Source organism: Haliotis cracherodii, unplaced genomic scaffold, assembly GCF_022045235.1.
Source record: "Haliotis cracherodii isolate W230 unplaced genomic scaffold, xgHalCrac1.p SCAF_2, whole genome shotgun sequence".
Classification (NCBI taxonomy): domain Eukaryota; kingdom Metazoa; phylum Mollusca; class Gastropoda; order Lepetellida; family Haliotidae; genus Haliotis; species Haliotis cracherodii.
In genome coordinates this window covers 13,550,945-13,574,428 of record NW_027266275.1, presented here as the reverse complement: position 1 = coordinate 13,574,428, position 23,484 = coordinate 13,550,945, and the positions used below count along the sequence as shown (strand labels likewise).

At 40.7% G+C, this 23,484-nt stretch overlaps 1 protein-coding gene and 2 pseudogenes across 2 annotated transcripts; all 3 read left to right on the top strand.

Annotated features, from left to right (window-relative positions):
• The first annotated feature begins 1,981 nt into the window (after window positions 1–1,981).
• Window positions 1,982–23,363, top strand: LOC139469821 (retinol dehydrogenase 16-like). 2 transcript variants are annotated; one of them, XM_071252120.1, is made up of 7 exons: window positions 1,982–2,056; window positions 20,203–20,422; window positions 20,712–20,912; window positions 21,741–21,893; window positions 22,293–22,486; window positions 22,780–23,010; window positions 23,241–23,363. In XM_071252120.1, the coding sequence occupies exons 2-7, from the start codon at window positions 20,203–20,205 to the stop codon at window positions 23,361–23,363; spliced, it is 1,122 nt and encodes a 373-aa protein (XP_071108221.1). In that variant the 5' UTR covers window positions 1,982–2,056. The 2 variants fall into 2 exon arrangements, with proteins under 2 accessions (XP_071108221.1, XP_071108222.1); XM_071252121.1 differs by lacking the exon at window positions 1,982–2,056 and adding an exon at window positions 17,975–18,003.
• LOC139467462 (uncharacterized) lies at window positions 3,216–4,347 on the top strand (annotated as a pseudogene).
• On the top strand, window positions 10,561–12,575 carry LOC139467461 (uncharacterized; annotated as a pseudogene).
• Window positions 23,364–23,484: the final 121 nt, after the last annotated feature.

Sequence of the window (23,484 nt, the reverse complement as noted above, 5' to 3'; positions counted from 1 at the left end):
TGAGAATTACAGGAATGGATCACTAAATGTCAGCAAAAACCGTTTTAATGTACGGCATTATGGGAAATATCGCTTTCTCGCTTTCTCGCTCTATCGCTTCCTCTAATGACTAACCATAGTCATATGTAGGAATCGGGTGTTCTTTAACTTCTTTTGAATAGTATGTACTGTTAATCTTGAAATTAACGTTAGAGTTAATTATAAATGCAAACAAATTAGCGTAGACTTCATTACCGGGTAGAGAATTACATTGCATTTATGTTTCAGAAATGACTGTTGATAAGACGGCCTCACTGAACACTTTGAATAGCGGAAATACCAACTTGAATATAAAACCAATCAACTATCTATTTCAACATTACGGTTATTGAGAACAATATGTCATCCAAAAACTAGAAATTACATAATGGACATCCGGTAGTATTACCATTGCTTGGGTGAGGACTTCCCCTTTGATGACATCTACTCCGCAAACAGAAAAAGCATTGATATAAGCGTTGTTTTTGGGAAAAAAACTATTGCTTTTTAGGAAGTATGTACTACTCAGCACTATTGAGCACTATTTGATAACATGGCCTGGGGGCGGGGACTTCAATAGCTAAATAGGGCCATAAATCAATCAAATTCTTTTGTACGCACACACACACACACACACCGTGGACAATTCATTAATGTTGTTTTACGTATAGAAAACACATAACGCATGCGACCCATATCGTAAGAGGGAATATTGCTATACAGCGAGAAAGCGATAGAGCGAGAAAGCGAGAAAGCGATGTCCCCTCTCGGCCACCATAGATACGATGACATGCAACCAACTCAGCAAACCTGACCGCCCTATCCCGTTAGTCGCCTCTTACGACAAGCACAGTCGCCTTTTACGGCAAGCATGGGTTGCTGAAGACCTAGTCTACCCCATAACCCATCTACTGTGACGGTCTCCGGGGTAGGCTTGGGGAAGTTAACCTCAATCCCCCCAACACTCACAGTTAATGAAATAAATTTCACCAATATACAACCAACAAGTGATTGAAGTGAATAAATAATTATATTTATTGAATTAATAGTAATTAGATGTATATAACAATGAACAATAATTATTACACTAGAATAAATTACAACTTGGCCAAACTTAAAGAAATAAACATACCCGAAATCGAAGCGTCGTACAATCTACGTCCACTCCCATGCAAAACAAATCTTCAACTGAAAACAACTGTCACTGTTGATGATTGACGTCATCAACGAACTCATTCGAAACAAGGTACAATAAATATAACAAAGCACAAAGCAATAAAAGCCTAATTGATTAACTGGATTAACGCTTGAAAAAGTAAGAATTTATGGCTAACCCTTGCCCAAAGCCAGCTAACCCCGATGATCGAAAAGGGGTTTTGGATCGTAAAGACGTGTAAGTTTCCCTAAGACCGAAAAACGGATGTTGGATCGTAAAGACGTGTAAGTTTCCCTAAGACCGAAAAACGGGTGTTGGATCGTAATTCGAAAAAACGTGTAAGTTTCCCTAAGACCTAGAACGGGTGTTTGATCGTAAAGATGTGTAAGTTTCCCTAAGACCGAGAACGGGTGTTAGATTGTAAAGATGTGTAAGTTTCCCTAAGATTGAAAACGGGTGTTGGATCGTGAAGCGAGAGTCACCAGAGCGTGAGGCACGATAACCGTATAACGCGACAGTGGTGGCACTATAGCGCGGTAATTGAGCGGATGGTAGACCTCGGGCTGCGCCCGGTAAACTGCATTGTTGCAAGCCTAATTGAACTAAGTATCTAAAACGAACAAGTAAAACAAATATTTAGATGATAAAAAAATGGGTTAAAGCTACCGTATAACCTACATTCGTCACCACTCGCCCCTTTCCGTAACCTGCTATTCGGCTTATAATAATAACACGAGTTGGTCACGAATTAATAACCTAAATACGAGGTACGAAACTATAGGTCAACTCAGGCTGTGGCGTAAAATGGCGGCTGGCTACAAACCGGGAAATAGAACACAGCAAAGAAGATACATTCTACAGAAAACTAAGCGGTAAATAAAGGTAAGAACTGAGCGATAAATGAGGTAAATACATATCAATCAACTGAAATGTCACGGAACTGTTACATCATAAAGACGAATTCATACACAGAACGAAATTGAAGAAGGTCATACCCAACGACAAATATTTAAAATGACATAAACACTAGTTATGAAATATATTTAAACCTGATGATATAATACAATTACATATTAAATATGAAAGCTATGTTCGTGTAATTGACAATAATATGAATTTACAATTATTTATGGATTTACATAGGCCACTTCACCTACTATAGAGGGCTCCGAGCATTTTCCGATTACCCACAATGCATCGCCGGCGGCCATGACGGTAGGCTGTTTTGTAAACACGCTCGGGTTGTCCTATTGTAAATGCTCAGTCATCCAACACGTGAAAATGACGACTACTTGCGCTATTGTCAATTGTCATAACCGATCTGGTAGATCGGATCCCAAAGGTAATTTGTCATCAAGGCGAGGACACACAGAGGAAAAGCGAGCGGCGCAGACGCCTTTGGCGGCTATCAACAGGTCCGATATGGAAACGTGAGATCAACTCCGTGTTTGTTCCGACCACTTCATTTCGGGTATGATTTTTTTATTTCACAGTTTAGTTTAAAATGGTGTAAGATTTTGTCAGAGGGAAGTAAACACCTCACGTGTGTATTACTGTTATCGTAGTCGTAATCACTGGCCGAAGTAAATAATGGCTTTAGTTGACCAGTGATACATCTAAGCAGGAGGGATTTATATCTATACATATACAGTCCATGCACATGCATTTCTCACTCATGCAGATGATAGGTTGGTAGATGGCATGTATTATATTGCAATGACCTGATGAAACTCCTCCAGTCATTCCACTAATTTATACATATTTCAGGAGAGTTGAATTTTTAACTTTTGATTTTTTAACTTTTGCATATATATATATATATATATATATATATATATATATATATATATATATATATATATATATATCTTCATCCTGCTTTTTTATTTCAGGCAAACCACATTTGTATGATGAAACAAATCCAGACTATGTACCGAGCATCAACCTGGGCTACGTTTCTGTGAAATTACCAGTGGTATCAGCGGTCAGGCATGAACGATTGCAGAAGACGAAAGAATCAATAAAAGCAACTGAAGCTGCAATGAGCCTTTTGGAATTAAATGCATCATTTGCTATTGATACAGGCGCAGATGTGTCAGGACCTCTGCCGGATACTGGCTGTGTCGATACAAATACAGAAATATCTGACACAGAGAAGTTAAAAATTGCAGATATAGAAATATGGGGATTGAAGGGTGAAAATGGGAAACTTCGGGAGAAAATGAGTGTTTGAAAAACATTGTGCATAAAATGAAGGCTAACATGCCTGAGGATTTTGAAAATGAAAATGACAAAGTGAAGTGTACTGTATTACACCGGTTTGCCTAGCTTTCTTACCCTCATGTCACTGTTTAACCTCATTTCCCCTGAAATGATTGAAAACAAGAATTCATCACTGAACAAATTTCAGAAACTGATTATTACACTTATGCGGCTTCGACTTAACCTACCGATTACAGATCTCAGTTACAGATTTGGTGTGTCAAGGGCAACAGTGTCAAAGACATTTTTGGAAACTTTGAATATGATGTACCGGTCACTCCAGTTTTAAGTGAGATGGCCAGAGAGAGATGAACTGCATGAAACAATGCCAATGGTTTTCAGAAAGTATTTTGGTCGAGGTATAACATGCATTATTGACTGTTTTTGAAATTTTCATTGACAGGCCTTCTAACATGACGGCAAGAGCTCAGACATGGTCAAACTACTAGCACCACAATACAGCTAAATACTTGATAGGGATCACACCTCAGGGGACAGTTAGCTTCATATCTGAAGGTTGGGGCGGAAGAGTGAGTGATAAACAATTAACAGCTAACTCTGAATTCCTTGATAACCTAATTAATGGTGATGTGATACTGGCTGACAGAGGATTTGAAATTCAGGATTTAGTGGCTCTTTTTGGAGCAGAAGTCAAATATCCTGCATTCATGAGAGGAAAGCAACAGCTTAGTGCGACTGAAGTGGAGTCCACGAGAAAAATAGCTAATGTTCGCATTCATGTGGAACGTGTTATAGGAACTGTTAGACAGAAATTTATGATTCTTGGTGCAACATGTCCAATCGACTATCTTTTAACAAAATCTACTGATGATTGTCCAATCTTAGACAAAATTGTGTTTGTGTGTTGTGCTCTCGAAAATTTATGCCCCTCGGTTGTACCATTTGACTAATGATTGTCAATGTAAACAGATTTCACAGAGGAATTAAATGGTTTGATGATATTTCTAGATTGTTTTATTTAGTGCATGATATGTACTTATAAAAAAAACATGTCTGCAGTTTATTGTCATAGCAACTGATTTACTGCACCCATTGCCCGAAGAACATTTAATTGCATGACATATATGCCTTGAAACACTTAATTGCTGTTATTTATAAGATGCTAATCCTATTTGTTAATCCCCATTTTTGTGTACATTGACCATCTGCCATCCTGAACGAGATGTGCAAGTATGTCAATGATGAATTACTGTTTTCATTTATATTTATAACTTACAAAATGTCAGATGACCTTGGCTATATAAGCCTTGGTCCAGAGAGATTGAGAAGAAGGAGAAGAAAGAAAGGTCTTACCCTTAGCCTAGATAGGGTTAGGCTGCGTGCTCCAGGGCACCTAGACCACTACCACTATGTGCTGACCTGGCACATAGTGTCTTTGGTATGTATATATCTACATGTATAAAGTAAAACTGTATATACCGTAAGCCATCGTCTCCAAGTTGTCACTTCCTACAGTGTAACACTATCCAGTATGGGCAGAGGCTGTGTAGAGGTGAGCTTATTGCGTTCATCAGAAGAAAGGGGTCAGTGACCAGGTGATGGTCATAAATCGCACAGGGTTGACAAAGAGTTTCCCGTGTACTGTACCACGAACTTGTGTCGACCCCCCCTTAAAAGGTTCAAGTGTCATTTCATGACCAGATGACGGTGATAAATCGGACAGTTGTTGACCGGTTTATCGTACCACGAACTTGTTTTGACCCCCCTGAAGATTTGAGGGTCACAGCCTTCCTATATAAACCGCACTGTCAGTGTAGTCGGGGAGAGAGGCAGAGAAGGGCGCTGAACACTGACCAGGACCAGACCGACCGAGCAGTCCAGACGAAAATGGCAGAAGAACACGAGCCAAGCTAACAGTCAAGTCACAGCTCAGAAGGCCAGCACACTGGGACGAGCTCTGGTCACACTGGGTCACGCCTGAAACAGTCCATAGCCTCTCTCACAGTCTCTGCCACGCCCTTGTCAAGTGTTTGTTGTACCAGCGTATAAAATTGGCCCTTGTTATTATTAAAACCTGCTGAAACCGAAGATTGTGTTTGTCTGTTGTGCTACATATAGAGCACGTTGGGGTTCTTCTTTGGTGCCGAGACCAGGATCCCTCTCAAAACAAAGGAACAGCCTGGGACAAGTGAAGACTGACGCTCAGACCAACTTGGGTAAGTAGCTCAGATTTCTTCTGTTTCATTGGTCGTTATGGCTGGCCAGGAATTGGGAGAATTTTTGACAGGGATAGCAGGACAAATAACAGGACAGTTAGCTAATCTTTCGACAACCTTAGGAGGGCAGGGAATTGCGCAGGTTATCAAAACATTTGATGGGGAACCTACAAAATTTAAGGAATGGTTAAAAAGCATAGAAAAATACGCAGTACTAACAAATGCAGATCAGGAAAGAATAAAACTGGTGGCCTATCAGTCAAGTTCAGGGGCAGTTAGCGATTTTATTCATAGGTATCTACAAGATCATGATCAAGCAACATGGCAGGAATTAAAGCATGAATTAACGAGGAGATTTGATGAAATAACGGACCCACAACATGCGTTCATGTTATTGAGGGCCGTAAAACAAAAACATGGTGAAAGTGTGCAGATGTTTGCAGAACGGCTGCTGAATCTTGCCGAAGAGGCATATACAGGTTTAGGCAGAGACGGGAATGCTGCCGCGATAGAGCGCCAGTTAGTAGGATTTTTTATAGCTGGTTTAGCCTATGATTACTTAAAAATGAAAGTGATGAGGAAAACCCACCAAACCTCGCCACGGCTGTGACATGCGTTACGCATGAACAGAACTTGCGTGCTAGATTTAACCTGAGACTAGGAAAGGGAAGCAGGTCAATGGATGACCAACGTAGGGAAGAGCCTGTGGAGGTCAATCATTATCGTCCTAAGTCCAAATGCTTTAAGTGTAATCGAACAGGTCACAGAGCAAGGGACTGTAGGTTCAACGAAAGGACTAGGTCAAGTAATAGGCCCAGCGTCAACGCAGTTACAAATGATGGGGAGGGACTCCCGGTAGACCGCTGGCCATGCTGTGTTGGGTGTGCAATCAACCAGGTCATTTCAAAAGAGATTGTCCAAACAGAGCCAGGAATTATGGGGTGAACTATGGAGCACACAAGGGGCAACAAAACAAAAGTTTAAACTGAAGACTCCTTCTCATAATGAAACCGCTGGGAAGGAGGAAGAGGGGACAACATATGCTATAAATTTAGCTGGTAACCCGAGTTCATGTACAGTTTAGATAGGAAAACAACGATACAGGTGTTTAATTGATTCTGGGGCTTAAGTTTCTATTATCCATAGAAGGGTTTTTCATAAGCTAAAAGGGCTCTATGAATTAGGTAAGAAAAAGGTTTCACTGCAATCTGTCAATGGGAATGACTTAGAAGTGGATGGTTTTGTAAACATTACGTTTAGGATGAGAGGTGTGACGTTAAGTCATCAATTTTATGTTGTAAGCAACATGAACAGGAACATCATTTTGGGGAGGGATTGGCTGAAACAAAATGGTGTCAGGCTCTACTACGACCTCGGTAGCTTATGGATAGGAAAGACCTATGTACCTTTGGAAGAAGACCTGCACATTGCCTCCATTATTCGCCTGGCCGGGGACACCATAGTAAAGCCTCAGAGTAGAAGTCTATGCAGGGCAAAAGTTAAGCAAGGGCCACATTTTTCTGACACTACTCTTTACCAAGTGGCAGCTATAGGTACTGGCTACTTGTCAAGTGAACCCGGACTGATGATCACTAACTCATTAGCACGGATGAATAAAGATAGGAACGTACCAATCATGATTGTGAACACTACAAACAAAACGTTTAGGTTAAGGAGAGGGTGTGCAGTAGGAAGGCTAGAGAATGTGCCTGAGACAAACCTAATGACACTAGCAGACCGATTAGGACACTCATCCAAATCACCTCTCAATGACACATCACAGGATGTTGACACCCCACAAGAGCATAAAGAGAAGATGCAAAGCTTAGTAGATAGACATAGGGATCTCTTTGCCGCAAGCGATTTGCACCTAGGCCATACTAATACGGTCCAGATGAAGATTGATACAGGTGACCACCCACCTATCAAGCTAAGGCCATATCGGACGCCACTCAACAAGAGAAAGGTGGTAGATAAGGCAATCAATGACATGCTTGATGCCAAGATCATTAACAGATCAAGGTCCCCATGGAGTTTCCCTATTGTTGTAGTTGACAAGAAAGATGGAAGCAAACGCTTCTGTGTAGACTTCAGATCGCTCAACAAAATCACAAGGCCAATCTCCACGCCTCTCCCGGTGATTGATGACATATTAACACAATTAGGGGATTCTAAATACTTCACCACTCTGGATTTCAAGTCGGGGTATTGGCAGAATTTAATGGATGAGAAGGATAAGGAGAAAACAGCATTCGCATGCCACCGAGGCCTGTTTGAATTCTCTTTCATGCCATTTGGTCTCTGTAATGCTCCATCAATCTTCATGGAACTCATGAATGAGGTTCTACAAGACCTAGAGGCATTTGCTATAGCATACCTAGATGATATCTTGATCTTCTCAAAAACTCTGACTGATCATATGTCTCACATCCAAAGCGTTTTTGAGCGAATAAGACAACACTCACTGAAACTTAAACTTTCCAAGTGTCGCTTTGCCCAATCTGAAACAAATTACTTAGGCTTCGTGATCAACCAGAATGGGATCAAGCCTGAGGAGCAGAAAGTGGAAGCCATACGGTCGATGGGACCCCCGACATCTGTCAAAGAGGTCAGAAGCTTCATTGGTATGTGCAACTATTATCGTCGCTTCATTCCCAACTTCTCAAAGATCGCTAAACCGATTGTGAGGTTAACAAAGAAATATGCCAGATTTTCCTGGACAGAGGAATGCCAACGAGGCTTTGCTTTCCTGAAACAGAGTCTTACAGTGATACCGTTGCTGACATATCCTGACCCAAACAAACCCTACATCCTATATACGGATGCAAGTGATAGCTGTATTGGTGCTTGTCTAGCCCAAATAAGTGATGACGGGACTGAGAAGCCTATTCATTTTCTGTCGCACAAGCCGAGTGACACACAGACATGCTGGGCGACCATAGAGAAAGAAGCATATGCGATACATTTTGGCCTACAGAAGCTTGACCATTACTTGCATAATGCAGAGTTTGTGATCAAAACTGATCATAAACCATTAAAGTACCTATTGGAGTCCCCAATGCAAAATAAGAAGGTACAATTCTGGGCCCTGGGAATAGCAGGATATAACTGCCAGGTGCAGTACATTGCAGGTACAGAAAATACCTGTGCAGATCTACTATCCAGAGTTCCATCTGATGGGAATACACCTCGACCAGACAACGAGGAAAGTGAGCATGTCGCGAATGACAATAGTCTGGAGATCAATGTGTTTGACTCATCGAAGTTTTATCCCAAGACTTGGCTCGTTGCCAAGGTCCAGAACCTGAAGATCCTGCTGAGACAATGCCGCAGGACCACAGTTTAGATATAAATGCAGAACAGGCAAAAGATGAAGAGATACAGAAGATAAAAACCTCACTGGAGAAGGGACAGGAAGGGCGCCATAGCCTCAAGAAATTCCTTGTAATGGACGGTCTCCTATACTACATCACGGATGTTGATGATGAACCAGTCACCAGATTGTATGTACCTGTATCACTGAAAGGCCAACTTATCAATCAATACCATGATGAGAATGGGCATATGGGGATTGACAAGACGTTTGATGCCCTGAAGACAAAATATTACTGGCCAAATATGTACAAGGACTTATACGAGTATATTTCCAGTTGTGTAACCTGTCAAGCTCGGTCTCTACACAAGCAAAGACCTCCACTCCAGGAAACAGATGTGCCACCCTACCCCTTTGCAAAGATAAGCATGGATCTATCAGGACCATACCCAACTACTCTATCAGGCAACAAGTATATTGTCGGTTTTGTAGATCTCTACAGTGGTTGGCCTGAGGCTTTTGCTGTATCAGACAAGACAGCCGAAACCATCGCCCACCTGCTAATAGAGGAGATCTTCCCTCGCTATGGCTCCCCACTAGAGATTGTCACTGACAATGGAACAGAGAATGTGAATCGTGTAGTAAGAGAAACCCTCGCATCTTTAGGCACTGACCATGTGACAACCTCCTTTTACCACCCACAGGCTAATGGTAGAGTGGAGCGTTTCCACAGGACATTACACGATATCCTGGCGAAGAAACTTGATGACAATCTCACTACATGGGATCTACATCTGAACCAGACATTAGCAGCCATTCGGTTCAATGTCTGTGAGTCATCCAAGTTCTCGCCTTTCTTCCTCTTGTACAACAGAGATGTAGTACTACCATTAGACACTCTTCTAAAACCAAGGAAGAAGTATCATGGGGAAGAGGAGCATAAGATTGCCTTACAACAACAACACAAGTCATTTGTGTTAGTACACAGGCATGTGAGGAGGGCAAAGAAAAGGCAAGCTAAGTATGCTGACAGGACCAGCAAGCCAAAAGAGATTAAGGTTGGTGATCCTGTTTACTATAAAAATCACCAGCGGAAGAGTAAATTACAATCCAAATGGAAGCCTTCTACAGAGTCATCGAGCAGACATCCCCCGTCACTTTCATCATTCGGAGCCAGCTAGACGGCACTGTGACAAAAGCACATGCCGAACATTTGCAAATAGCAAAACTAGATGACTGGGAAATTCCGAAGGACACAACGGACAGGCCCAGGAGGAAGGCCTATTATGAAGAAGAAGATTACATACCACTGGCGGAGTTACAAAAGAGACTAAGAGCCAGAGACCGATCCTCTGAGACGGGTCAGAATAATGATCCAGAGGCAGCCAAAACTTATGGAAAGGGTGACGAACAAGTTGAGTCCCAAAGCTCCGTTGCAGATAGCGACGAGGAAAACATGTGGATAGAATCCACTGAAATAAAACGCACTAGGGCCTCTACTGAAAACGCACATTCAAACAAAAGTGAAAAGGTGAAACAGTTGCTCCAGGCAATGGCTGGTTTATTATAGTTTCATATAGTTTGGGAGTAGAACCAGTGTATATGATTAATTACTCTTATGTTTCAGAGGGAGCATGTTTCCTCTGGGTTTACTCTTCCTCATGGGGCTAGCACAGGGTTCGATCATGTACGAAAACATTGTATTTAAAAAACTGAATGATATTACCATGACAAGGTCTAAATGGCTAGTAACCTTCGTTATTGATTTAGACCCATATAGTCAGTTTATTGAGAAGTGTAGGTATAATATTGATCAAGTCGCGATGATGGTTAGACAGTTCGTGAATCGCTACCACTCCGATAAATAAACAGGCATCTTAAGCATGTACATCAAATTAGACGAAGAAATAACAAGATTGAATACAACTTTAAATAGCCTAGCAGACAATTTTTTAGTATATGGTAGGTTGCGCACACGACCCAAGCGTTCGCTATTGGTTAGGTCTGACGCTGACCTAAGTTCTATTAAACAGAATGTACGTAGGCTTGCAGACAATCAAGCAGGTATGGCACATGTCATTCAAGAAGGGCTCTCTATTATTAATACGACAAGAATTCAAGTATCGGAGAATCGACATGCAATTAATGAAGTCATTAACGATCTGGATATAGTGGGACAAGAAATTGCTAATGTTTCCACTACATTCAGCAATCGAATAGCAAAGTTAGAATGGGCAACAAAGACCTATTTGCAAGTGGAATTAGTAATAGAAAATATTCGAAGCATGGTACAAACCTTTTTGTCATATTTAGAACACCTCCAGCTGCAAATGAATATGTTGGCTTTGGGTCATCTGTCACCCAGCACCATAACACCATGTCAGTTGTTGGCCCTATTAAAGGACATAAAAACTCACCTACCTATTAGATTCCAGTTAGCAAATAATCCGGTAGACAATTTATGGGAATTCTATAAGACTTTACTGTGTACCACCGTCCTATTTGATGATAAGATATTAGTAGTCACGACGATTCCACTTTTAGATGTTAATGGTGAATTTGGAATATACCAGGCTCATAATTTGCCTGTACCACTAGTCATGAATCATGTAAATATAGGGTCAAACAACATAAATATTATGGTAGCAAAATATCGGTTAGAAACAGAGGTAATCGCAGTCAATGCACAACGTACGAAATATGCATTACTGAAACCCTCAGAAGTTCAGATATATACAAAACCACTTACTGGCGATTGCCATATCCAGAGCCCGATCTACCCAATCAATCTTAGCCAACTATGTGTAATTGCTCTGTTTATGAAAGACGAGACCAAGGTCCGACAGACATGTCACACCGAAGTCCAACCAAATGCTACATTGCCTAGGGCAGAATACCTTACTGCAGGACGCTGGGTATTGACAACCAATAAAATGTTGGACCTTGTAGTGGTATGTGATACGGATAACAAGTTTTCATATACCATAGTGGTCTTACCTCCGTTATCAATAATTAAACTGAACGCATCATGTTCAGCATCTAATGATCATTTCACCTGACTCCCTTATTATCATAATGAAAGCCAGTACGAGTTGGAAGATAATTTTCTGAAGTTAGTTCATACCCCGAATGTTTCAAACATGTTGCTCTGGAAACCTTTCTTGAAAACTGCTGTAAAACTGAACTTGACTAGGTTACCTGATAAACTAAAGAGTATCGAGAATATCCCTATGAATCATCTTATTGATCAGCTTAATGATTTACAGGCTATGGTACCAGATGAGGAGATGTCAGATTGGAAATATTTCTTGGGAATAACCTTAACTGTAGTGGGAATTCTTGTGGGGATTTTCTTGTATGTAAGATTTATTAAACCCTGGCTAGCCAAGCGAGGAATGAGTAAGAGGAATGTCTTGCTGCAACCGAGTTTGAGGTGGCGCCAGTTGACACTGGGAGCGCAGGTCGCGCCTACAGTGGAAACCTACCCTCTGCGCCACTCTTGACACAAAGGGACTCCAATCCAGCAGAAGAAGTTCGAACAACTCCCGCCATACGGAGCATCTACCCGACGCTGGATGCGGGTACCCGAGGGCATCGTGAGTTGACTGACCCAAGTGGACAGGAGTACGGACAACAGAGAACTACATGAACTGTTGTCGTCGCATACGATCAGAACACCATACTACAGAACTTTACAAGTTGACTGTGAAAATATACACAACACATGAAAGACGATATAGCATTGTGCAGCTGTTTGCACTTTGGTTCTTGATGTGCGAGGATGAATTGTACCTTGTTCCAGAAGGTGTTTTATTTGTGAATTTATATATGTATGCATATTAACTATATCCTAATTGACAACGGATTGTTGTGGATTGTACATATATTTTGAGGTATTCATGTATCTACGGTTTAATTATTTTAAGAAATTTTATGCTGAAAATTTCTCAATAAGAAAAGGGCGAATGTAACACTATTCAGTATGGCCAGAGGCTGTGTAGAGGTGAGCTTATTGCGTTCATTAGAAGAAAGGGGTCAGCGACCAGGTGATGGTCATAAATCGGACAGTGTTGACAAAGAGTTTCCCGTGTACTGTACCACGAACTTGTGTCGACCCCCCCTTAAAAGGTTCAAGTGTCATTTCATGACCAGATGACGTTGATAAATCGGACAGTTGTTGACCGGTTTATCGTACCACGAACTTGTTTTGACCCCCCTGAAGATTTGAGGGTCACAGTCTTCCTATATAAACCGCACTGTCAGTGTAGTCGGGGAGAGAGGCAGAGAAGGGCGCTGAACACTGACCAGGACCAGACCGACCGAGCAGTCAAGTCACAGCTCAGAAGGCCAGCACACTGGGACGAGCTCTGGTCACACTGGTCATGCCTGAAACAGTCCATAGCCTCTCTCACAGTCTCTGCCACGCCCTTGTCAAGTGTTTGTTGTACCAGCGTATAAAATTGGTCCTTGTTATTATTAAAACCTGCTGAACAGGAACCATACAACAGGAACCATACGGCGGCCCCTTGCATGTACGAGTATGCGAATTAATCATTAATCAACGTCGTTGTTATTATACCAAACTAAAAATATTTTAGTATGGATAACCCAAGCTGTACTGACGAGCCCTGGGAGGGCGAAACATGTTTGATAGGAGAAAATGTCTAATAATATCATAAACATAAACTACAATGAATTTTGTTATGAAGTATTTGTGTTACTCTGCACATTCAATAAAAATGGTCAAGAATGTGATTCTATTTTATGAACACGTTTCGCCTTCCCAAGGCTCATCAGTGCAGCTTGGGTTTGCCATCAAATAACTTTGTTGAGAAAACTGCAGACGTGTTTGGGGGTTGGTTGTTTACAAATCTAGAGGAATTTTTTGTATATAAAAAAAAAAATCCCCGAGTTCTTTTTCACACACGAGTTCAAACACCAAGGATGAGGGAAGCAAATGTCTCAATGATTTTATTTCTTCAAAGTTTTCAGAAAATTTAGCTCCTGGCAGTCAGGACAAAACCACTCAGCCACTGGTGTCTTCTTCAGCTTCATACAAGTCAAATGGAACCACTCAAATGGTTGGTTGGGGCAGTCAGTAGAATCACAGGCTATCATCCGTCCATGTTTTGCTCCACCACATATGCAATACAGACTTAGGTTTTCGTCAGCAGTGTCCAGATATTCAACAGGGCCATGGTGACTTGAGGATCTAACAGTATCTGTATTTACTGATGTAGTAGAGCTGGATGCTTGGAGAACCTTTTCACCTTTTTTTCAGGGTTTTACCTTGTTTCCTTGAATTCCTAGTGGATTTCACCTTGAGTCTGTCAGTGTTTGAAGTGCTGGCTGTCGATTCCTTCATCACTGTCCTTGAACTGTAGTGTTTAGAAAAAAGTTCTGGCATGACCACAGTGGCAAAAAATCTAGCCGACTTATCAACAATGTCAATCCAAGTGTCGGGACATGGTTTAATCCTTTCCACGAACATATCTTCACGGGTCCACATAATAAAGTCACAATAGTCAGCATCTGAAAGATATAGCTGTGTTTGGATTTGGTAAAAATAATTATGTTTTCTTCTCAGCTGAAAACCACTGGCAGTGTTTTCCAAACGGGATCCTTTCCCAGCTCGAATATTCTCATCCCACATGCAAAAGGAACACTTTATGTCCAGACATCCTCTCCCACAGCAATCACATTCAACCAAACCATCAGGTGAAGCTCCCATATGCGGATACGCTGACTTGAGGAAAAGACCACAGGTTTCAGACTTCCAGTTTGTATGGTTTGGAGCAGTCTCTCGCTGATATTTGTTCCGCGCTGTTTCCTCATGTTTGCAACCCCATTCAGTTGCTGCACTGGAGAACTTGCATTCTGTCGGATAGCAAATCAATTTCAGTAAACTCATTGATGGATTCTCACATGATGTTGAACAGACCGCTTTAACTCTTGATACTGTTATTCTACCAGTTCTCATTCGATGCCAAAGCTTAGATTCTGCTTGATCTCTAGTTTTGCTTTCAACATTATAAGCTTCATCTTCTGTTACTGCAATTTTTGGTAACAAGGACTGACAGTGCACACTTGTCATCAAACAGTTCAGTCAATATCAATGGATATTTGGCTTGAAGGCTTTTTGAGATGTAAGCTGTGTTATATTCTCTGTTCACAAACAAACAGGAAGGCATGTCAGGTTTGATGGCGTTGAAGAAAAGGTCTATTCTTGATTTATTTATTTCTGTTGGTTTCTTTACAGATGTCCTTTCATGGCTGGCAATTTTCAGATCTAAGTTTTCCAGTGTTTTAACTTGGCTCTTTTCTTATCAAGTTGTTTTTTCAGAGTTTTAGATGATGTAAAGTCAATTCCAAGAAGTGGGGAATAGTTGACTGAAGTGCGTGACGTCGGCAACATCCAGTATGCAGGGGCTTGTGTCACTGTACTGGCTTCTCTTAGTCTAACTGTGGCTTTCAATGTAGAATAATTAAATTTTCGTTGTGTTCATGGAAATTCCTGCATTCTGATTAGCTGAATTGGTCACGTGTTATTGCATTCTTTTCCCAATGAATGTAAAAAATTAAGCCACGCCCACCGCTGCGCACTACTTTTATTACTGCGGAATGTCGGGGAATCACATTATTACAGTCGAGGGAATTCCCTTTCTGCTCACGTGTATCGTCATGCACAGGACATTTAGCGACTTTCATGCATATTCATTGTCCAATCTACCCTTTGAAACCGAAGGCCGAGAATGAATGAAACAGCAAACGTGCAGGCTCGCGCGCCAGTTTTTTTTCCCGCTCGCCTCGGTTCAACTTTCATGTCTTCGCGTTTCATTTCTAACTAGCATTTCTCCAACTGTTTTACCGTAATCAGAGAAGTAATGTTTGAATCACGCAGTAAATGACCATGTTATTTGAAACAGCCGCCTTCTCTCGGACATATTTCTTCCGGTTCGTTACAGTCTGACTGTTGCAAGTCTTTTCGCCTCTTGCCTTAATTGACAGGTCAAATGAACATTGTTTTAATCCCACTCTCCGTTGATTGGCTACTGACTGTGTAGGCGTGTCAAGTTATGTGCATAAATTAAACGATCACCTGATTCATGTCACGCCACTATATGTATTCCTACACCTGTAATGTTCATCAATGCCGTCATTTTTGTCTGTTTTGATATATGCAACTGTTTGGGGTTAAACTATTGTAGATAAAACATGTTTCACGTTGTCGAATTTAATTATAAGCATTGACTGTGTATCTTTTTCGGTTCATTGAGGTATGAATCGAAAAACCGATGTGCAAACTTTTGTAAGAATCCGCTATGCGGATTCATACAGTTTGCACATCGTTTTTTCGATTCATACCTCAATGAACCGAAAAAAATACACAGTCAATCCTTAAATAGCACAGAAGCAACATGAGAACAACTTTCTCCAAGTCCAGCTTTGCAATCACAATGCGAAGAAATTATTTTAGACTGGTCATCAATAATTATCCATGGATGGAGACTGGGATCTGATATCTTTTGCGAATGCATCACTCTTGCTTTTATCACCTTCCTCGAATTTTCACTTGCACTGTAGATACAAACACCAACATCCCTCACCCACCCACAGATAAAACGATCGTAAGCAACTAAACTCTTGTAATTTTGAAAGTTTTCCAGCAGTGAGAAGGGACTGGGGTGGAAAATCGAATAATTTACCAGGTCCGGGTAAGTCAGTTCGGGAAACAAGCTGTGATCTCTACTCCATTCTTTTTCATCAATCTGATAAGGGTCCTGTTTACCGATAAATGCAATCTTTTCCAAATACCTCGCATGTGCTTGTTTGTTTAAGGAATCCACATACTTCTCCATGACGTACGATATCTTGATAGTCATCAAAAAACACTTGCTCAAAGCATTCACAGTGCGCTTTCAACAATATTTGCTTGGATTAGATAATAGCCGCCGATAGCAGACAGTCATGCGAGCCTACCAACATGTCGCGCCGCACGGGCTTGTGGGTTATGTTTCTATATTGAGCACAAAGGATGGAGCCCTCTATATAACACTTGACTGATTGTTAGTTTTGAGAGGGGGGGGGGGGGGGGGGGGGGGATACAAAGAACATTCAGAAAATAGTACTCAGTACTAAAAAACATTCAGAAATAGTACTTCATACTAAGAACATTCTGAAATAGTACTCTATACTAAGAACATTCAGAAATAGTACTCTATACTAAGAACATTCAGAAATAGTACTCTATACTAATGTTAATTTTCACAGATGATGTTTCGTCTGAGAAACATACTACCAGTATACATGATGGATAGGATCCTGCTTTTGGTGCGACCATTACAAAGGGAAGTCTTCTACACCATGAATAGCAATGAAACATTACTGTTAACTGGAATGTTTTAATTAGAGGGTTTCTGATTGAGGTGTCATGTACAATAGCATATGACAAGAATAAACAATATGTCATTTGTAAAAAGGGATAGCACTGAAAACTAAGCATAATGATGAATAATGTGTATACGATATACAAAATTATATATTTCATATATATTGAAATTGCTTTTCGGTCGTGATAATAAATATAAGACTAAGCAGCATTCCAAACGCATATTAACGCAAGGTTCGCCATGCAGAGCTGTAACACATGGTAAAGGTATATTTAAAAAATATAATCAATATGCAAAACAACACTCATACATATCACTGTTGTATTTGTCTAAATGGGCAGGCGGATATGAGATGCTCTTCATTTCAAATATGTTAACATTTTTAATTACTTCTTTTTTGTCTCTTATCAAAATAACCTATATCATCCATGCATTCATCCTGAAGGTTGTTTCTGTCACCAATGGGATATCCATATAGATTGGGATTTAACGGTTTCACAAATTCACGTGACTATCATATCGCACGAAACACGTTGGTGACACATGTTACCATTACTGCTCTGATTCTAAATGTTCTAGTTGCGTACGGTCGAGGAACATGTGTAGAGCATAGAGCACAAATTGGGTTACGTGGTGGGTTTTATCTGACAGGTCAAAGGTTCCTGATTACAAGGGTTGACTGTCGAGGTGAGTCGTCTCTCATGTGTTTTGTAGATGTTCTACTTTATTGAAGTAAAAAGTCTAATCAACTTCAATTTTAAGATGCATACACGGGTTGCTACATTCAATCTTTCTCATTTCACTTCCACACATTGACCTATTAAGACACACGGAGCACATGTTGTATTATCCAGCATGTCATAGTGTTGTACGGAAATAGCACAGATAACGCAAACCTGCGATGAGACAAATGTTATTGAATATATTCCATATCCATAGTCAATGAACTAGTTTTTGGCTTTTCATTCTTACAGGTAAATAGCAGTAAGACAATTCATTCATAAGGCGTGTTTCATATATACTCAACAACAAAAGTTCCTGTGACACCAATATTTTAGAGTATTTTTCAAACAAGTAAAGTTTGTTTTCAATATTGTAGTACATGTATGGAATCAAGTAAAAATACGCAACTGCTACAGAAAAGCATCCATTCCATGCAAAAGTTGACTTTTATGCAAACCCCATGCATTTCACTACCCAAGAATGGGTATAAAAACATGTGCGTTAACGGGATTCCATATGCATTGTTTAGCATCGTGCTGACAACAACCACTCAGAAAAACAACAAAATTACGCAATTATTCAACATTACGAAATGCCACGCCTGTCCGAAAATGAGCGTCTGCTTGAAGCAGGATCGAGTCAATGTGATGTTGCAAGACTATTTAACATCCACAGAAACACCATTTAGTGTTTATGGCAACATTGGCAACATACGAATGCAGTAAGAGACCATCGTCGGAGTGGCAGGCCACGTGTAACCAATAATCGACAAGACAACTGTATTCTGACAACACACCTACGAAATCGATTCCAGCCAGCAACAGTGACTGCAAGAAACATCCCTGGCCTTCGACGAATATCTTCACAAACCGTACGTCGTCGCCTAAGATGTGCAGGGATTGTTGCCAGAAGACCCACCAGACGCCCCATTTTGACAGGAAACCACCGTCAAGCACATCTACAGTGGTGCAGACAGCGTCTACGCTGGACAGCCATGAACTGGGGACAAGTTCTATTCACTGACGAGTCTCGTTTTCATTTTAGCCACAGCGATGGACGGATTCGAGTGTACCGACGTTGAGGTGGACGTTACGTCAGTCATTGTGTCATGGAAGATGATCAGTTCGGGGGCGGCAGCGTTATGGTATGGGGTGGGGTTACAGCAAGACAGAGGACCCGTTTGATAGTGGTAGAGGGAACAACCGCGACAAGATCATCGGCCCTGTTGTTCTACCGTTTCTGCGTCGTCATGACCCAGGCATTACCTTTCAACATGACAACGCCCGGCCTCATATTGCTCGACTTGTTCAGGATTCTCTTCAACAAAACAACGTGAATATCACCCCATGACCGGCTCACTCCCCTGATCTCTCACCAATCGAGCACATGTGGGATGAGATGGATCGGCGCTCTCGACGTCAACCACGTGTGCCACACTCCAGGACACTCCAGGAACTTCGAAGCATGCTCCAGCAGATATGGACAGATATCCCACAGGACTTTATGCGACGCCTGGTCCATACCATGAGACGAAGGTGTGTTGCTTGCATCGCAACCAGAGGTGGGCACAGACGCTATTGATTTGTAAATTGACATTTTGGCATGTTCATGTTTTTTTATGAAATCACGCATTTTCTGAAGTCAGTATGGCAAATAAAACCATTTAAACACTTACATGAGTCTTTTATCTGTTGCAAACCGAAATTGTTTCAGATTTGGTAAAAAACATAACTTTGCATTAAATCTTATTCAATGTCACAGGAACTATTGTTGTTCAGTATACAATTGGGTATGACATAGACATGTTTGTTTGTTTGTTGTTTAACGCCGCACTCAGCAATATTCCAGCTATATGACGGCGGTCTGTAAATAATCGAGTCTGGACGAGACAATCCAGTGATTAATATCATGAGCATCGATCCACTCAATTGGGATCGATGACATGCATCAACCAAGTCATCGAGCCTGACCAGCCGATCCCGTTAGTCGCCTTTTACATAGACATGAAGACATTGACATGAACTCTGCTCAGGACACCAAATGTCCTTTTATTCCTTATTAGTAGAACATATAATTAAAACTTATTGTGGACGTAAACTAAAATATTCTGGAGGAGGGATGTCGGATGTAACTAAAGATAACATTTGCTACTTTCTATTTAAGATGACTCGCTATGCCGGAATGCTTGGTCTCCACTTCATCCAGCCGCTTTTCTGTGTGTCAGTCTTCTGTCTGCTTTACGTGTCAACATGTGGACTGATCCTTCCGAGTTTTCTTCTCACTGGAATAATTTCTACATGCTACTGGGTAATTCGAAATGCAAGCGCAAGGAGGAGGATTGATACACAAGGGAAATATATACTCATTACTGGTTGTGACACAGGTAGGGTTTAGTTTGAAGACCTCAAATAACACAAATACAGGCGTTACCAGCTTGGCTTTAGAAACTATTAACAAATACCTGAGAGTGATGACCAAGGCTTTTTAAGTGAGTAGTTAAATTGAGTACTGAGAGTCAAAAATATATCTTGTTATTAATCTTATCTGTGAGAGTGTGCATGTGGTTGTCACATGGCTTGTGTGCATTTTCAGCGAAGCTGAACACGTAAATAATAATCTATCAGCGTCACTGCAAATTATTCATTTTTTTTGTAAATGTTTTCTTGATTCAGGTTTTGGAAATAGTCTTGCACGACTCCTTGATAGCAAGGGTCTAAAGGTCTTTGCCACCTGCCTTTCTGAACAAAGTGAAGGTGCAAAACTATTAAGGAAAAATGGAAGCAAGCAAATGCGTGTATTACAGCTGGACGTTAGTTCCGATGCGAGTGTGGATGCCTGCTTTGACAAGATCAAGCCCATATGTCTTAAAGACGGTATGTAGGGACATTTCATGGAATGCATACTGAGACAGCTTTGTAGATAATCTAAAATGTTTTATTCACATATCTAGGCATATGATATATGCGCATGCAGAAACAATGGTTAACAACGTAACCTTCACCAAAACGTAAATTCTTCTCCCATGCCAACCTAGTTTGGGAAAGTTGTTATTAACAAGCGTTTATGCATAATTATTGAACGATGGAATTGAAGATATATACTGACCATCAAAAGAAACGCGAACCATAGCCACATACAGAAAAGTAGGTACGTAAAGAAGGGATGTTTCCAATGTGCACCACTTAATGACAAACCTAACAACCAGCCAAGTGTTACCACAGAGTGTCTTTGTTCTCATCAGGATATGCTGCATGTAATTTCCAAAGTTTCCACGCAGATCATGCACGAGACAAATGGTACATCTCGAGTCATGTATCTATGACGTCACATGTGATGCGTTCATGAGCGCCGTTTCAGACAACATAACAGTATGTTCGTTTGTGCATCAAGCAAATGTAATATCACTTGAGTATGAGTTAGTCTTCATATATTAACCAACATGTATTGTACTCGCGTTTCTTTTGTCGGTGAGTATATGTACAGAGAACAATGCAGTGCTATGGTCCCTACGGTCACCAGCATATTGGCCCTGACATACCACTTTGGTACTAAATAATATGGGTAAGAAATTATCAGACATTATGGAATTCAAATTCTAAATCCAAACCTTTGAAATGTAAATTTGGAAAAAAGCAATCATACTTAGTTTCTGCAATTACCTTTTTAGCAATGGTGCATTTATGGTGTATATATCATTTCAGGTCTATGGGCCTTGGTAAATAATGCTGGGATAATGGGCAAAGGCGATGTGGAGATACAGAGCATGGACACGTACAAGAAAATTGCAGAAGTCAACTTATTTGGGGTGGTTCGAATGTGTAAGGCTTTTCTGCCCCTTGTCAGACAATGTAAAGGTAAGCTTAGATTTGTTGATTTCAGTTATGGTTATGAGAATAACTCTACAAGATGTAGAACCATAATGATCCGGGGTAGAATAAGTCTTCAGCAACCCATGCTTGCCGTAAAAGGCGACTATGCTTGTCGTAAGAGGCGACTAATGGGATCGGGTGGTCAGGCTCGCTGACTTGGTTGATTCATGTCATCGTATCCCAATTGCGTGGATCGATGCTCATGTTGCAAATCACTGAATTGTCTGGTCCAGACTCGATTATTTACAGACCGCCGTCATATAGCTGGAATATTGCTGAGTGCGGCGTTAAACAACAAACACACTAAACAAAACAAGATGTAGATGTTTTAAAAGTCGAATCTTAGATTAATGAAGACAAGACATATGATGTTTTATGTTTTAGGTCGAGTTATTAACGTAACAAGCGTCAGAGGATTACAAGCGTACTGTGCGGATTCGGGTTATGTTATGAGTAAATTCGCTCTCGAGGGTTTTACAGACTGTCTGAGACTAGAGATGAGGAGGTTTGGAGTCAAGGTCATTCACGTGGAACCCGGAATGTTTGGGCTCAGCACTGGTCTATTCAATGATGAAAACGTAAGTTGCTTTTGTTCTTTGCTGTCTAGATATTGTATCTACATTCATTTGACTACATGTTGTATATTTTCATCGAACACTTTTTGTCATCACTGATGTTTAGTGATCCTTTTACAGCAAATGGAATCTGTTTCAGCAAATCATCAAGACGGGTTATTCGCTAGCGTCTATGTAATATTGCGGGATTTTACAATATCTGACATGAACACTTATTGATCATAAATCATTAATCATCATGTGGTTGTATAAAAAAACTACATGTACTCTGAATTATTATTAACCATAAACAACAGGTTGAGCGATATAAAGATTTGAACAAGAAGCTGATCGACAACGTCGGCGATGAAATTAGGGCAGCGTATGGACAAGAGTACCTAGACACATATATGCGACTGCCCAAGATGCGCCCAGGTTCTTCTGACAAGGATCTTAAAGCAGTTTTGGATGCCTTTGAAGATGCCATACTGAGCCATCGGCCAGACAGTCGTTACCTTGTTGATGGGAAGGTGTTTGACGGCGACTGTGTGAGTCTACATGTATTTGAAGTATAATGAAGACTATGATCACTATGGACTACTTTGATTACTAATCAATCATGTAATAAAATAAATCTTATGCATTTATTCATCATTTCGGAAACTAATAAACAGAACTGCCATTATGATTTTCGTAATATATATTTATTAAGTTGTTCTTGTCTTGTATGTTGCTATTTTTGGTTTAATAATGACCTAAACTTGTCTTAACCTTTCAGATGATGGCTCGCCTGAGAAATATTCTGCCTGTTTTTATTATGGACCCACTGTATTTCTACCTACGTCCATTGCCAAAAGAAGCTTTCTATTCATGTACCACTTCAGGGCAACGAAGAAACTAAAGTGTCTGATATGCATTTGTCAACAGAGATCGACATTGATAATGCTGAAAAGTGTTATTAAAGCTTTTTTGTATCTCCTCCACATCAATTGGAATCCATAGTTCCGGTGTGGGGTGTGGCT